This window comes from Rhipicephalus sanguineus, chromosome 2 (genome assembly GCF_013339695.2).
Source record: "Rhipicephalus sanguineus isolate Rsan-2018 chromosome 2, BIME_Rsan_1.4, whole genome shotgun sequence".
Classification (NCBI taxonomy): domain Eukaryota; kingdom Metazoa; phylum Arthropoda; class Arachnida; order Ixodida; family Ixodidae; genus Rhipicephalus; species Rhipicephalus sanguineus.
Window position 1 is genome coordinate 207,097,066 of NC_051177.1, and position 16,099 is coordinate 207,113,164.

The window sequence follows — 16,099 nt, forward strand, 5'->3', positions numbered from 1 at the left end:
CGCGGGCTGGCGATTAGTACAAGCAGGCAGTTAAGCAATCATTCTGCGTTGTATCCCATCCACGTGGATCCTTTGCCTTGATTTTGCGGAATGCAGTTGCAACCGCAAGCTTTTGAAGCGGTCGAAGACAGTCCAGCTGCTTTTTCAGGCACTCCTCCGAGGTCGTTTCTATCTTTCCTTTCAATTCCACGACTTCTTTCTTCTGCTTCTCGCGAACTGCTGTGGCCCTAAGCAACATTCTTCAAAGGTTCTTAATCTTGAGCTTCTCAGCGGCTACCTTCGCTGGTTTCTGCATTCACATCTTTCTACGGTGCCTTAAACAATTCGGGCAGATCGGCCGTGATGTGAGCACCAAACAGTTCTTCGCACGTACTCTGTCGCTACGCTAGAAGATTCGTCAGTATTGACTGCTTCGCACAACTTCAGTTTTTCAACTTCGCTGAGCAGATGTTCCATGCCCGCAGCACTTCTTGCACTATACGACAGCCGTTTGCGTTGTGTGATGTAGCTGTTCACTACGTATTTAAACTGCTCGTCAAATACAATTGTCTTTTGCACAAGTAGGTCTCCGTTCACGAGACGGCGAGTGTAAAATATTCCGCACATCTTGTTCGATACCTCGTCGTAAAATCTCTCGAAAATCCACTGCTTTGAAGGCAGAGAGACAGTTGGCAACTGATCGAATGTCAGATGCAACTCTCAGTCTCGGTAGCGTAGGTAATCGCCTGCCTTTCGTTTTGCTGTTCTATTTCTGGCGGCTCCTCCAAACTGGGCACTGGGCTTTCGCGGGACGCCGTGCGTTTTTCGAGGGGGATTTGCGCCTTGGTCCCGAACATGTTGGCTTCGAAATGTTTGGTGGAAGTACTGGGAACAAGTGCGGCACGGCACCGGGCGCGAGTTCCAACTTTCCACGTGGGATCAAAACGTCTTGTCTCGCAACAACATGACCATAGTGCTTTACAATGTCGTCACTCTCAAAATGAACGTCACATACCTTGCATTTCGCAGTAAGCTTTCTATCTTTGCGATGAAAACCTTGTTCCCACCTTTTCGGAAGGTCGCGGGAACAAATGCCGGCCGCGGCGGCTGCATTTTCGAGGGAGGCAAAAATGTTTGAGACCCGTGTACTTAGATTTAGGTGCACGTTAAAGAACCCCCGGTGGTAGAAATTTCCGGAGCCCTTCACTACGGCGTTTCTCATAATCATATCCTGGTTTTTTGACGTCAAACCCCAGATATTATTATTATTATTATTATTATTATATTATTATTATTATTATTATTATTATTATTATTATTATTATTATTATTATTATGTTTCCACCATTTGAATTGCGTGGGGTCGTTTGGAGGTCAGAAAAGTGTCGTGAAGCGGAGTCGTCGTTGCGGTGGCCGCTCTTGCAGCCCGGCGCAAAGCAAGTCGGCATAGCGCACCGTGAATCTCTTCGTCCTCGTCACGCTACGTACATCATGCGCGTGTCTTCGTACAAGACGCTAAGCCTGGTCAAGAACAGTCGCAAAAATGACGAGCGAACAAAGCGCAGGACGTCGCTGTAACCCACGTGCGCTCGTACGTCGCCGGCGCCGATCACAACAAGCGCCAGCCGCGGGAGCTAAAGCCATGCTAAAGCTAGACGTGACTGCAGCGCCTCTAGTTCTCACGACCGCCACACGGACCGCCTCTCTGGCGGAGCTTTTGAACTGAGTTTGTTCTAGTAACGTTGGGATTGACAGCATTTGTTGAAAAATAAAATAAACAAAATTGTTCAACTAAATTCTTCTTGCTTTAGCAGCGCTTGTGCCGTTGATAGAATACGGTGCACTTCATATACGCCATGCATCAGAGGAGATGCGGTATCGTTTTTTTTTATGCACAATGCTAGGATATTATGCCTACCTTATACCCAGTGCTGGGCAGTATCGAAGATACATGTATCTTCGATACTATCTTAGATACTCTTTGGGTATCTTGTATCTGTGTCGCGATACGTCTTGAAAAACGAGTATCTGTATCTGTATTTCCGATACATTCAATAATGTATCGTGTATCTTAAGATACAAGATACTGCTATAGAAACACCGCCGTGCGAAACAGTAAACGTCGACCGGAATTCCGGTTCTCAAGCTGATATTGCTGCCATAGAGTTTCATATAGATACACTAGAGGGAACTCTGGCGCTAGTGTCTATGGGAGCTGCAACGCATGGCGCTTCAGCCAGCATGGGAATGGTTGGTAGTACACGGATTTGTCTAGACTTCCTTCTTTCGGCTCCGTTTGGCTCCGCGTCGCCTGCATCCGCTTTGTCGCAAAACTAAGTTCTGCAAAATTCAGCTGTTCCACTTCACCACTTTAACTTTTTTAGGCTCACCAATTCAAATCTGGTCACGAAGTTCACAACGATCCATTCTTTTATCCGAAAGAAAACCAAAACACAGCAGTAAACAAAGCCACAAGTGCGTTCGAAGCCCGCAAGCAGAGTGTCGGAACGGAACGAAAACCGAAAACGAAAAACGAAAAAAACGATATTTTTGACCGGAACGAAAACGTAACCGAAACTTTATCGATTATTTCGTTCCGGAGCAAAACCGAAATTATTTCAATCGTTTTTCGGTTCACGAGAAAACTTCGGAATCCGGAACAACTGAGCTCGTGCAATGTGAGCATATCTCAGGGCATAGTACTAGCGCGTACCTCAGGCAGGAATTCCAAAGCAAATATACGTCCAAATCGTGCGAAAATCGAAAACAGTGGCAACCAGAGATATTTATATTAACGCAAGTGGGCTTTTGCGCGCCTGTCACGCAGGCCAAAGTTAAGAGGGCGTTGTCGGCGCTGAAGTTTGTTACAGTTAAAGCTGTTATGAGACCACAACAGCTGATTTTGGCGCCATAGTTGTCCGCCGGCGCCACTGTCCGTGTCCACTATCGCGTGATATACGAAAAATTAAATGAGAAACAAATTTCTAGGATCGGATGGGAGTTTAACCCGCGCCCTCTGCGTGGCAGTCAGGTCTTCCACCCCAGTGCCAACCTGGTGCTTGTAACTCCTTCGGAAAAATACTCTATACAGGCGTCATGTCGGGCAGTGAATCGTGTTAACATATGTAATATAACGTGGCAGAAGAGTAAAATAACAACCAGCCATCACACAATGCTAATAGCGCAAAGAGTGTGTAGTTTAATGCTTGCCGCCAGTGTTGCGGAGTTGTCCCACCAGAATTGGAATGACTCCGGAATCATTCCACATTTTCGCAACCCCGGGAACGAAATGGGGACAACGCTTGATGCAATGGAATGGGAATGGAATTACGTCTTTTTCCGAAAATAGAGCACGTTTTGGTCTACGCGCTGTTTTTGAAACTTCAAACATTAGTTAGTCAGAGCCTCGAAATTAACAATAAAGCAGCATTGCTAAAATGGCTTGGCTGATTACAAGCACGGTACATTTATAAGCAACGCGCCTGCTACAAACCGATGCATACGTTAGTGTACAAACAAATGCATTATCCCAGCAGATATCGAAGGGAGAAACAAATTACCCCTGCGCGCTGGTTCCCATTGATACTCCCACACGAATGTGGCGAATACTCTATGCACGGCCTGATGTTTATCTCACGAGCAGTTTAGTACCTCACACACGTAAATAACCTTTGCTACAAGGAAGGCATTGCATACCTGCGCACAGGCTAGCACAGAAAGTTCTCCTCACCCCATCCATGCTTGCGAGGCGCGCTTGACAAGCGTGAGTGCTGACGAGCAGTGCGGCCCAGTGTTTTGTATTCGATGCAAAGGCACAAGGTGCCCGAGCGGTGCACTGTTCAAACTAATACCAGCAGATCTAGAGGGTTTTGTTCCCCATTAACCAAATCTTAGTTTCTCCATATTCACGACCGCTCTAGACGTGTGACAAAACTTCGTAGTCTTCTTGAATACTACTTTTGTCAGCATAAAAATACGCTATGTCGTCATTTTTGCATTAACACATTTAAGCTTAAACAATATTGAAACACCACCATTCGTTCGAACATGCTCACCATGCAAATACTATAAGTAGCGGGAGAACTGTCCCTATGGGAATTAGTAGGATGGTTGTACTGCACGAGATATGCCGCCAAGCTACTATCCCTCGACCTTGGTAACTTGTTTTGCGTACTTTTGCAGTTCATAATGCATCTGATGACATCAGCTCTATAGGGTGCTCATTCTTAACTCGATAAAACTATCAAGATGCCTTTCCTACGTTGAAGAATTGCAGGAATGGAATTACACTGCCCGGCCATTCCCAGAGTCCGAATGGGATAAGTTTTTTTTTCATTCCGAGGAATTGAAAGGAATGGAGCTTAATAGTATACGTTGTTGGGCTAGTTGGTTCATAACCTTCAAAATTGGCTCTTCAAAATCTTCAAAAGCGCCTGTCCTGTACATCAGTGTTCCTTCTTAGTCCTTGTCGATTTTCGCGCTAGCCAATTTTGAAGAAAGGAATGGAATTGCGGCAAGTTCTAATTCCCCGGAATAGAATTGGAATGGAATGGAGGCGCCCATTCCGCAACACTGCTTCCCACCCACTGCAAATTGCTCAGCCATAATTCTTCATCATCATCAGCCACAGCACAAAGTGCACATGATGTCTTACAGATGTGTAGCGGGTACCACGATTCTCCGAAGAATGACGAAAAATGGCCTAGCGGGAACTTCGTTACTTCAGAAAAATTGCGATGATTTATGGCGTAGTGTGTACATTGCATGTGTACTTGTATTAGTTGCCCCAAGAGACTCTACAACGGGCTCTACAAAATCCGCTCTTCCTGCTTTCGCTGTGACTGTGATGCGTGTTCCGCGCAGGCCTGGCGATCTTTTTATCAGAACAGCGGTCTCGCACATCAGAGAGAGCTGTCAATTACGTGCTGCTTCTGAGATCGTGCTCACTCTCTTGACACAAAGCATTGAGCCCACTAAACAAATTCATGTTCGTCTTTTGAGAAAGTAAATACTACGACTTTGAAATTAATACTGGTTTGTGCTGGTTGGTAGGAATTCGTGGTACAGTTACTTCCGCTCCTCTGTACAACGTGTTTCGCCCTTGTTCCGCTTTCTAAAAAGGAGGGCAAGTAACTGCATCACAAATCCAATGTTTTTTTATGATTACCTTAACTTCAAATTTTTGCATACAAAAAAAAACCGTTACGAACCGTACGGAACATTTTTTTTCGTTCCGGAATAGAAACGGAACAGAACGTCTTGCGGTGGAACGAAACTAAAACCGAAACGAAAAACATTTCGTTCCGACACCCTGCCCGCAAGTACGAAGACTAGGCAAATCCGTGTACTACCCATCATTCCCATGGTGGCTGAACGATCGCAGCGCCAGAGCCCCATCTAGTTAATTTTAGGAAACTCTATGATTGCTGCCACTAAGCCACCTGAATAAAACTGACGACAGTAACATCCTTGTATATTTCCGCCAGAGCGCTCCAGCGAGCACAGGCGATGATGTTTAGGCGTCCCTATTGGTGGAGCAGGGTCACGTGATGGCGTCTCCGTCACGTGACCGCGCAGCCGTCTCCGCGCAGCCTACCTTTTTTTTCCTAGATGTTTTCTTTCTTTTTAGTTGTGTTGATGTCATGACACTTGTTCATAGACCCTGCAGTCTGCTGCGTACTCCAATGCGTGCAGCATCTTCTGATGCCGCTATACTGTCGCTGTCGAAGTTTGTCTTGCGTGATGCTTCGTTGCAATGTTTCAAGAATGCAAGAATGGGGCTGCTTTGTGTGTCGCGCCTTTCACACATTAGCGATTTGAAAGATCTTGTCGATGCAAGCTTGACTTACACAGTACGATCAGATCGACTTATATGCAAAGGAGATTCTAACAACCGTCCCACTATCGGTGCTGACGTTAGATGCAATAGAACCGGCATTTACGTAACGGGAAATATTCGGACGCACTGTATCTTTGTTCTTCCTGCTAAATTATTCGAGAAATTATTTTAATGATCATTTGATTGTTAGCATAAGCGCTTTCTTTGCCTTCTTCCGTTTGCATGCCATTACCCAGTCCTGTGCGTAGTTTTTCGCCCGTCTGTTTATTGTAATATGTCTTTTGTAACCTGCTGCTAAAATACGTTCTCTGCTTTATTCTTATTTTTTAACTGTCTGCCAACGTGATTTTATTTCATATTTCACGGGCTTTCTCTAAAAGCCCGAAAATATTCACCACGCAGCATGCACGCTGCCAAAAAAATTGGGTCGGCCGTTTTTAAATTCGCTCTACGACGTGTCGAAGCGCAGTTGGCCCTAAAGTGAATATTAAAAATGTCAGAATGTCGCCTAATTGACCTTATTTATTTACCAGTTAAGCTTAGTACAAAACATACCATAACGATTGCCACATGACGGCAAACCAAATACCTTTGGTTTCATTCAGCGGCGGTTAATCACTTGTTTTTTGAATATTGGCTTCTACTTACGTGAAACACCCTGTATTCTTATTCACTTTGATTGTTTAATACGGAACCACCTTGCTATTTAACTTAAATATATTCGTTTTCCTTTTTTAGGCCACCTTAAAGTATTCTTATTGTTACAAATCCGCATGTAAGCAGAGCTAGAAGTGGCAATAGTGTGAATAGCAGTGATAACCTGCGGCGTTTTGTGCCGCTAGAATACGTCTGAGACGTTTAATGGCGGCTCAGGTTCTCTCGGAGAACAAGTGGCAAAAGCTTGCACGTTAGTGAATATGTTGCTAACGAACACTTTACGCCAACACATAAGTAAAATATGAAAAATCACTGCAGGTTTATGTCCTCAATGAATTGTGAGCACCGACTATGTAGTTCATCGTCTTCACACGACGCGTCACAAACAATATCGCTACCAACGTTGTTGGTGCTGTACACCTGTCGGTGTAGGCGGTATTACGAAAACAATACGCTTGCGGACAAGGTATGACTGCACAGCGGTATTTGCGCCTTCATGTGGAGGCACTTGCAAGAAGATGGTCGCCAAGTAGGGCAGCGACACCAATAAACTACAGAAGTGTCAAGCAAAAACGGCTAACAGCGCAGCAGTTAAAGATCTGTCATGTTAAGCAGCCAAACAAATCCAAATAAGTCCTTTAGAAATGATACTAATACGCCTTGAGCAAGAAAGTTTGGATCTTGTGATAGAACAAACAGGTATTTTGTTAAAATTAAACAAAGCTGGTCGCAGTTAAGAAATTTTCAAGTAAACACATTTCTACATAGGCCTCTGGTGCTTCATTATATATATATATATATATATATATATATATATATATATATATATATATATAACAGCAAATTTGCAAATGTATCGAAGTATCCTAAGATACAATTGGGAAGTATCGTATCGGATGCAATTATTCCGCGAGTATCTTGTATCTGTATCTCAAATACTTCTTGCCCGAGTATCTTGTATCGTATCGCGATACAATTTCAAGGTATCTTTGCCCAGCCCTGCTTATACCTATATAGAGCGTTCTTGACGCCGATATCGGGCGATTATTCTAAACTTTGTTCTGTCCTTCCTTTTTACATCGCACTGACCGTTAAACAGCGTACAAATTGCGCCGCGTAATATCAGTTGTGATGAATGGAATAGAAATGTGTCGACGACGACGAAGGTGCGGCGTCAGACGCGTGCAATTTGGAGCCAGCTCTGTGCGTGAGACCAGCCAATCAGCTGATGACCAGTGGGGGTCCATATAGGTGGTGTGTCACGATTGGCCCACTTGTGGAGGATACGTGGCTAAGTGCTTGGTGGCTGGGGACGAGCCGAAGCAGCGGCAGACGCAAGGCAGCGGGCCGAAGCGTCGCACGCCGGCGACCCAGGTTCCAGCCAGGGAACGCTGCTGTCCTTGCTGCGGCCGCCCAGCCACCACCTGTGGCGGCGTTGCCAGCAACACATCTCGGAGCGTGGCCTGGCCTGCTGTTCTGTTCATTGCCGAGAGCATCGCGAATCCCGGCGAGGCGTCTCCACGGTCAGCTGTTCAGCCCAGCATTGAGCGTGGTCTGGCGAATGGACACGGGTGCGCCGAGCATCGCGACTCGAGCGCAAGCTGTACGCTGAGCAGGCTGACCATCCCTGCGCGGAGCATCGCGTCTCTGATGCGGGTTGACTGCTCGTAGTCGGACCCACGCCGTCAAGCTTCATCGTCTACACAGCGACGCACATCGAGACGCACCCCGCTACCCCTCAACTTTCGCCCGCCTCCTGCCCCTGTCCTTCAGCGTCCGCCGTGCCGACCATCGCACCGTGAGGTCCTCGAACTTTGTTTTTTGAACTCGCGTTCACTGTTATTCTAGTGTTGCTTAGACTGTCTCTGTATTCCTCCTTTTACTTAAAGCTTTTTGATACTTGTTCTTTGCTCTGCCATAAACGTCGTGCGTGTTTTACCACGTCGTCCCCGCGTCCATTTCGTCTTCGCACGGCATGCATAACAAGCGTGACGATCGGTCCAACATACTCTTTACATCAGTATATCGCCCTATGACAGCGGGCACTTGTGCAGGCAGCACAGCAACGGCGAGCACGCACTTTAGCAGTCACTGTACCTCTGGTTGCTAACGTTGAACAAATATAATTTAGTTTAGGCAAGGAGTGAAGTCGGAGTAATCTCTATGGAGACACATGGGCTGGTCATTTGTCCTAAAATTCATTACAGTAAGCGGTGGCCACGTACCGTCCATGTTTTTAAGATGAATTATTATTGTGAGACCACTGCAATGGTGCAAGTGATAGCGTGATGCACTATATTATGTGTCCTTGCCATGCTACTTTCCGCAGAATGTTATACCTTTGTTAACAGGACGCTTTAGATGGTCGATATTGCCCGAAAGTTCTTCAAAATGCATTTTTCCTAAGCAATTTACAAAGTCTGTTAGTGTTCCGCTTTCTTTCCAGCTTTAGTGTGAGCCCTTATGAGACATACACAACATGGAACTGCATTATTGCCGGGACTTTGAACTGGCTGGCAATCTACTGCGCCAGCCAAACGCAAATCCAACGTTACTCAAGTATCAGCTCTCTCAAGCACTCCCGATGGTGAGCACCAGTGCTACATGTCACTTCTTCGCTAGCTTTTTTCTTCAAATATATTCAAAAAGTGCACTACTCATAGTATCTTCATAAGTTGATATAAATATCTCCATACGCCCTGTCATGTATCGTATAATGACGAAAAACGCCTTTTCATTGCAATTGATTATAGTTGCAGGGGAAACCTGATTTAACGAAGTGATGACTACGCTTGAATTAATTACGTAAATTGGGATGTTCGTAAAATCGAACAAAAGTCTTCGAAATATTAATTATTAACAAAGTGACACACAGAAGGTTCCGCGTCAATGCATTTGCCATAAACTGACGCCAGAGGGTGTGACAAACTCGCGAGGGTGGTGGCCGGGATATTGAGCCTCCCATTCGCCCGGACATGGGAGGCTCCATATGCGGGTGATGCAGGCTATGATAGACTGCCGATATACAAATGCAGTGATTGTGCGAGCAGGCAGAATAATATAGTTACGAAGAGGCAATCAGTGCCATCTGTCGCATAAATAAGGAAATATCCAGAGCAACCACCATAGTGTTCGTTCGGGAGCGTTTGGTGGAACAGTAAACCAGCGCTGTGTGTGTATGTTATGTGTCTCTTGATCTGTCCCGTCCTGGATGCGCTATAGACCTTTTCATCGGGCGAGGAAGACCTGTGCTGTGCAATATGGCGGCACCCACGAAAAAAAGGTCTATACATCGCATGCTAATAAACCAGCGCCACCCCTAGCGCCATTTGATGCATAGGAGCACTACCAGCTGCCCATTTTTCCTTGCATAGGCATGTCATACAACCTCATCCACGGCCGGACTCGAGAAGCGCGCGCGCTTTCCTTCTTACGGCCTTCGCTATCGCTTCGGCCACAATGGGAGCGCGTCTCCGCGGGTAACGTCACTGCTCGCGACGTGAGGGCACAGCGACCATGCTGTAGTATTTCTGGGAGCTTCTTGCTACTGCCGTCCTGACATTCTCTTTTTATGTCGGGTGTTGCATCGTTCGACAGAGTGGATGCTGCTAGCCAGATACGTCGTGATTTGAGTACCTTTGACTCATAGCTTTTGCATTCTAATGGATATGTCTTGCAATGCGAAGCAGTGAATCGGTTGCTGTGGACCGGCCAGCGAGACCATGGTTTACTGTTGCGCACCGCACTGTAAGTCGCAGTCTAGTAGGACTAAAGCGTTTCCTTTCATCAATTCCCGAGTGATGCAGAACTCGTCGCTAAGTGGCTGAAAAACCTTCAATGGTAAAATTTGGGTGTTAACGATGACTCCGCCTCAGCTGTCGTTTGTAGCCGGCATTTCCTCTCTACTGGCTACGTGCCTGGGTGCCGAATTAGGAAACATCTACCTGGTGTTGTGCCAACAGTGTTCGACGAGTACCCAAGATACCTCGAGCTGAGTGCCAAAAAGCCTCGTAAGGAGCCCGCATCTAGACGTTCTGTCCCTGCTCCAAAACCAAGTAAGCGAAAAGCGGAGCCATAGGGTGCGGTCGACCTTCCTGAATCGCAGGACGATTTCGCTGACGAGAAACGTAGTGTCTGCACTCAAACGGCAAATAAAGACGTCCAGCGAGTAAGTGCGTATGTTTCGCTTATCGGCAGGCTTCGTAAACAAGCCGCGTACCACCGTTCGAAGTGTAGCAAACTCCAGCAGCAGCTTGACGCTAAAAGGACAGCAAACGCTTCCTATCGGGAGAATACGAGGCATGCTTCTGTCAAAGAAGTTGTTGCTGATTCTGGAAAGGGTGAAAAGAAAGTCATCTTTCTCCTTCATCAACTAGACAGCTATGGGCAAAAGCGACCGTGCTACCCAGGGGAGATAATCAGATAGTGTGTCGTGTGGCGCTTTCTTTCGCCTAAGGGTTACGATAATGTTCGGACATCCCAGCTGCTGGCGCTGCCAGCAAAGTGCACGCTGCAGCGGTACACACCAGGTGGCTCGAAGGAAACCCGTGCAAACAGGGTCCTGTGTTTTGTTACGGCATCGTTAGCTCCTACAAAATTCCCTGCTCATACTATTTCACTAAGCCACTTAGCGGGAGGGTCCTCTTTGCATGGAATAAGGAAGTGATCAACGCTGTTGAGTCGTGCGGATTTTTTCTTGTGCGCATTGTGACGGACAATTATTCCGCCAATACTACAATGTTTAAGCTGATGGGAAGTGGCTGCCTATCGACTGTAGTGGAGCATTCATATACCAATCGGGTGATTTTCCCAAGCTTCGACCCATGCCACGTACTAAAAACATTCGGAGTCAATTTCTTGAACGAGAGCTGACAGACGGCGTGGGTGACATCTCTGGCATATTTGTCCAAAAGCTGTACGAGCACCAGAAGGACATGACAGTGAAACTGGCAATAAACCTAACCAATAAACATGTCTACCCTACAAACCTGGAGAAGATGAATGTCCTCCGGGCTTTGCAAATTTTCTCTCCACAAGTAATTCCAGCTATTGAGCGCCTCAAAGAAAACACAGGCGGTGACTCTACCCACTACTTCTTCAGCAAACCAAGCTCAACTATTCACTTTATGAAGACAATCAAACAATGGTTCGATATCCATGATACCACGTATGCCGGCAGCGGTCAAAAGAGCCCGATATCAAATACACACGACCCTCGGCTGCTGTGGCTTGCAAACGAGTTCACCAGCTACATAGAAGGCATCCAGGAAAACTCGAAAGCACGAGGAAAGGATGGTTTCACTTATGAGACATTTGAAGCCTTGCGCTTTACGACGAAGTCTACAGTCGAAACTGCACGTGTCCGTCTGCGGAATGGTGTCAACTGCGTCCTTACGCGGCAGCTGAACAGTGACCCTATTGAGGCCATCTTTGGAAGAATAGGATTCATGTGCGGAGGAAATGACATGCTAGAAGCAAGGCCAGTTACGACTGCGCTTGATCACATCATCAAGTCCGAGGCCTTATATGGCAAGAAGCTCACAATACCTTGTGTTGATGCAGAAGAGCTGGCTGCAGCGCTACCACAGTCTCTGACTTGGGAGTTGAATGACCTTGCGGAATATGCAGCCACCCATCACCCTATGCCATGCACTCTGGTTGAAGCGCGTTTGTACGCGCTTCAATCAGTTTGATTGACAGATGCATGCGGCAAAGATAGAGTCCGCCCACCACATTTGCTCTTGCCGAGGAGCAGTGCTCACGCTGCAACGCCAGTGAGCGGCACGATTCATGTATTACCTTAATCGCAGAGACTATGCACACACGCACGAAGAACTAAAGGCTATATCATCACGTGACTACCATGTCTCGCATTCAATTTCACCTCGCTTACGACGTAACACTCACAGACTAAAACCCCTAGATCTAGAAAGTAGCGACACTTTCCTCCGCGCGCGCGTTTTCCTCCTCAATTCGCCTCGCATTTCTCCCCTCCGCCGGCCGGCGCGGTGCGCACGGCACCGACGGCACACTGAACCCTCCACTGGCTCGCTGTAGCCGCATTAGATCCATTGCGCGCGTTTGTTTAATCGGTCCCTTCAAGCATTATACGAGAATATGTGCCTTAAGAAAGAGTCGTGACGAAAGTAGGCTTCCGATAGAACATTGTGACAGGTATATGTTTTAAGACAATGAGATAAATACAAGCGGAAGCGCTTCGAAAAAATTAGCATACCAACTGCGGCTGAGCGGTTTACCTCTCCGTCACCGCTTCGGCTGTCCGTAACGCGGATGTTTAAGCGCATATAATGTAGGCAGCATACTGTCTAGACGAGAATTTGATAACGGTGGTTTTTGATGACCTCAAGGAAGGTAGCCAATGAGGCCGAAATCAGTGAACTCGAAGCCTTTTTGTACCAGTGTCGCTTTGCGAAATTCATGTTGTGTTGGCGAAAAGCCAGCATAAAAGTTACCGTGCGTGCCTGGCTTCCGTCACGATGAAACGACGAGATATTGCATTCCATTACCTCTGGGACTTACCTCAGTCTGTTAAAAAAAAGCAAAAGCCCAACACTCACAAGAAAGCCTCTAAGACTATGGTACGTTATAATTACAGATTTCAAGGTGTAAAGTTTATCAGAAGAGAGCGAGATTAGGAAAAGCGCGTACGTTGCTGTTCCTTTATATAAGCATACACGTATAATACATACATATACCAGATACGTAACTTTGCTTCCGTGCGTATGGCTATTTGCTTCACGGCTGCTGCCAAGATATCATTGAGCGGTTGTTAATTGACTTTTTAAGGCGAAAGCCTCAGCTGCCTCATCAAACGCGAAAATTTACCTTCGGCGATACGCGTCGGCGGTGTCTCGCGTCCCGTGGCCTCGGGGACTATACGCCTAGTGCGCCCTGACGAAGCGCCATAGGCGGCGAACTCGGTCATTACTCTCGGGAAAGCAAGCAGACGGCCGCCGTGGTTTCCTACGTCGTTGTACGTGCGTTTCCGCGATGTTCACGTTTCCGTAGTGAAATAAGCAACGTTCATCGTATGTGTCGTGGCCGGAACTTCAAGGGATGTCGAATAACAATTGCTGTGGAGTGGAGGGCTAAAATACCTACAAAAACGCGCCCGCAACACGGTTTTACTCTCTTACCGCAGGCGTCCTGAGCAAGAGCGACGGAAGCAATGGATCACCGCTGTTCGTTGTCAAAGGCGAGCCGCTTCGTCATTGAGCGAGTTGTCGCTTCTTGTTCTAACGCTTCCGTTCTGCCATATCAGTGCTCGCTGGATGCACTCGATCATGTTGACACTGGTAGACGACCAAAGTTATCAGCGTGAGCATGTGTTGGTTCGGTTCGAACCGGCGTGCCCCCCAAGGGCACTTCGCTCAAACGTTCTATATTGCAGAAGTGTTGTAGTTCGGGCGAGTTGGTCATCCATGAACTTAGCTTGTACTAGTGCGGTACATGTACCGCGCTATTACAAGCTAAGTTCTATATTTATTATTTACAGAAACAGAAATGCAGCAATGGTTGACTTCAGAAAGAACAAGAAGTGATCGAGACGTCACCTTTGTAAACAAAACAAAGCGGTTGTTCACCACGAGCTGCACCTCATAGCTGGGTCTTGTTACGCTGGTCTGCGCGACGCACCTTTCATATTCACCGGCATGACGATTCACTCCACGCGGGCGTTCGTTCTCCTCCGCAGTCGGTCATCACATGTCTCCTCGGCGACCCTCTTCAAAACTTCTCACTGCTCCCGCGGCATCATCTCTTCATACTTTACTCAGAGCACTAGATCATCAAACAACGCGTCTTCTGCGGTCGACCGAACGATGCTATCACTACAACCACATAACTCCTTCGCTGACTGACTCCTCACTTACTGACTCTCCGTCAGGGTTGCCGTTGGGTAGATTTGAAAAGGAGCCAGAATTCAAGCTAAAAGTAGCCAAAGTAGCCAGGTCTTTTAATCTTATCGCCAAACTTGTAGCCAAATGGCAGAAAAGCGGTATTATGAAAATAGGTTTTATCATTGAACAATATATAATACCATTTTGTGTCAGCAATAAAATAGCATACGAGCACAGTTATTTTCTCCTTCATGCTTGGTCTTCAAGCTGTAAGCAAGTTGCAAATAAATGAACATATTATAAGTTCCGTGCACCTGTACACATTTTATATAGAATAGATATAGTAATTGCCAGAGAGACAGTAAGATTGAAACATTCCAGCCAACCGAATACTAATGGTAGAAGAAGGTTGTGCTTGAAGTCTGCGACTTCAAGCACGACCAGCTTCAAGTAGCGATATCCGCTTGAAGATGACCGGTCCAGCTTCATTTTGTAGCGGATCTCTGTGTCTGTCAAGTTCACCCGAAAACATGCGCCGTGCATCAGCACTACAAAACTGGCTCGTAGCGTCAGCATCGATGGGCAGCGTGAACAGCGTGCTAGGCACGCGTTTGCCAACATGCGCGCAACTTCGTCAGTTTGATCTTAGCCAAAAGGCGTACTTAAATTTCATCTTTAATTTATTTGTAAGTTATATTTCCAATTTCTTAATTTTTATGTAAATTCATAAAACCACCGAATTCATGGCCTATCCCCCATAGTGGGTGTGAGACACTGACTGGGCGAACAAGAACTTCATCATTCCGTCTCGGCAGGCGCACCGCGCGTTGCGTTCAGGTGCCTCGATGAGCACCAGACTCATGGCGGGACTAGGACACGCGCTTACACTGGCTGACGCGTCAGAAAATCTTGGAAACAAAGGGTAGTCGTCAGGCTTGCTTGGTATTTTATCTGCAGATAATGAGAAAAATGGCTAATGAATGCGCTAAAATCGAGATTCAAAGTAGCCAGAAAGTAGCCATGGCGCCAACCTGAAATTTTTGTCGCCAGACTGGGTCGTAAAGTAGCCAATTTGGCGCAAAGTAGCCACCAACGGCAACCCTGCTCTCCGTCGCCGCGCGCTTGCACCGCTTGCATTGCCTGTATCGGCGTCTCGGCGTATCGGCTCGCGCCTGGGTTCGGGAAAGTGCGTATGATTCGTCTGTGCGTTGCACAGCAAAAGCTAGGGGAAGGGCTAGATCTTCTCACCGATTCGTCTGCGGAATCAGACGGCGCCGCTGGCGCTGCTTTCCTTTCTCCAGTATCCCGATCTTTCGCGTGCGTTGGCTGTGTCGGCGGCGTTGCGGCGTCTTCTGCGGAGAGGGTAAGGGCGCGCTTTCGGCGCCTTTTTATACTTGTTTTTTCGATGCGCGCGCTCTGTCGCGCGCGAACCGTCGGCGCCTGGCCAGCCAGGCTTTCAAGCCGTCGTTCGAAATCGGCGACGTGCGCTTAGTTAAGCGCTCGTTTCTGACAAACATCGTGCAGCAGTCCACTTTCGTAGAAGCCCGCGCCTTTCCTGCAGCTGCCAGCGCCGAATTAGCTGTCTGGCGCCCGCACGAAGGGGAAATAGCAGCCCCGAACTTCATCCATCTCCTCACAGCAAAGCTGTGCAAAGCGCTGTCGTCTGCTCGGCTTCCTGCACGTACTGTTGGCGGCGCCCGCTAGGTGGTTATCAGTGGCGCCTCTATAGGCGTTGCACATTATCATCACCTGGTGACGTCACCAA

The 16,099-nt window shown here is 47.2% G+C and overlaps 1 protein-coding gene across 1 annotated transcript in view; it reads left to right on the forward strand.

Moving 5' to 3' along the window:
- LOC119382199 (sodium-coupled monocarboxylate transporter 1) overlaps positions 1-16,099 on the forward strand; it is a 193,560-nt gene that overhangs the window by 65,675 nt on the left and 111,786 nt on the right. Inside the window, exon 7 of the mRNA XM_037649915.1 lies at positions 8,922-9,062. Within this exon, the coding sequence (XP_037505843.1) occupies positions 8,922-9,062 (141 nt within the window). The remainder of the gene's footprint in view (positions 1-8,921; positions 9,063-16,099) is intronic.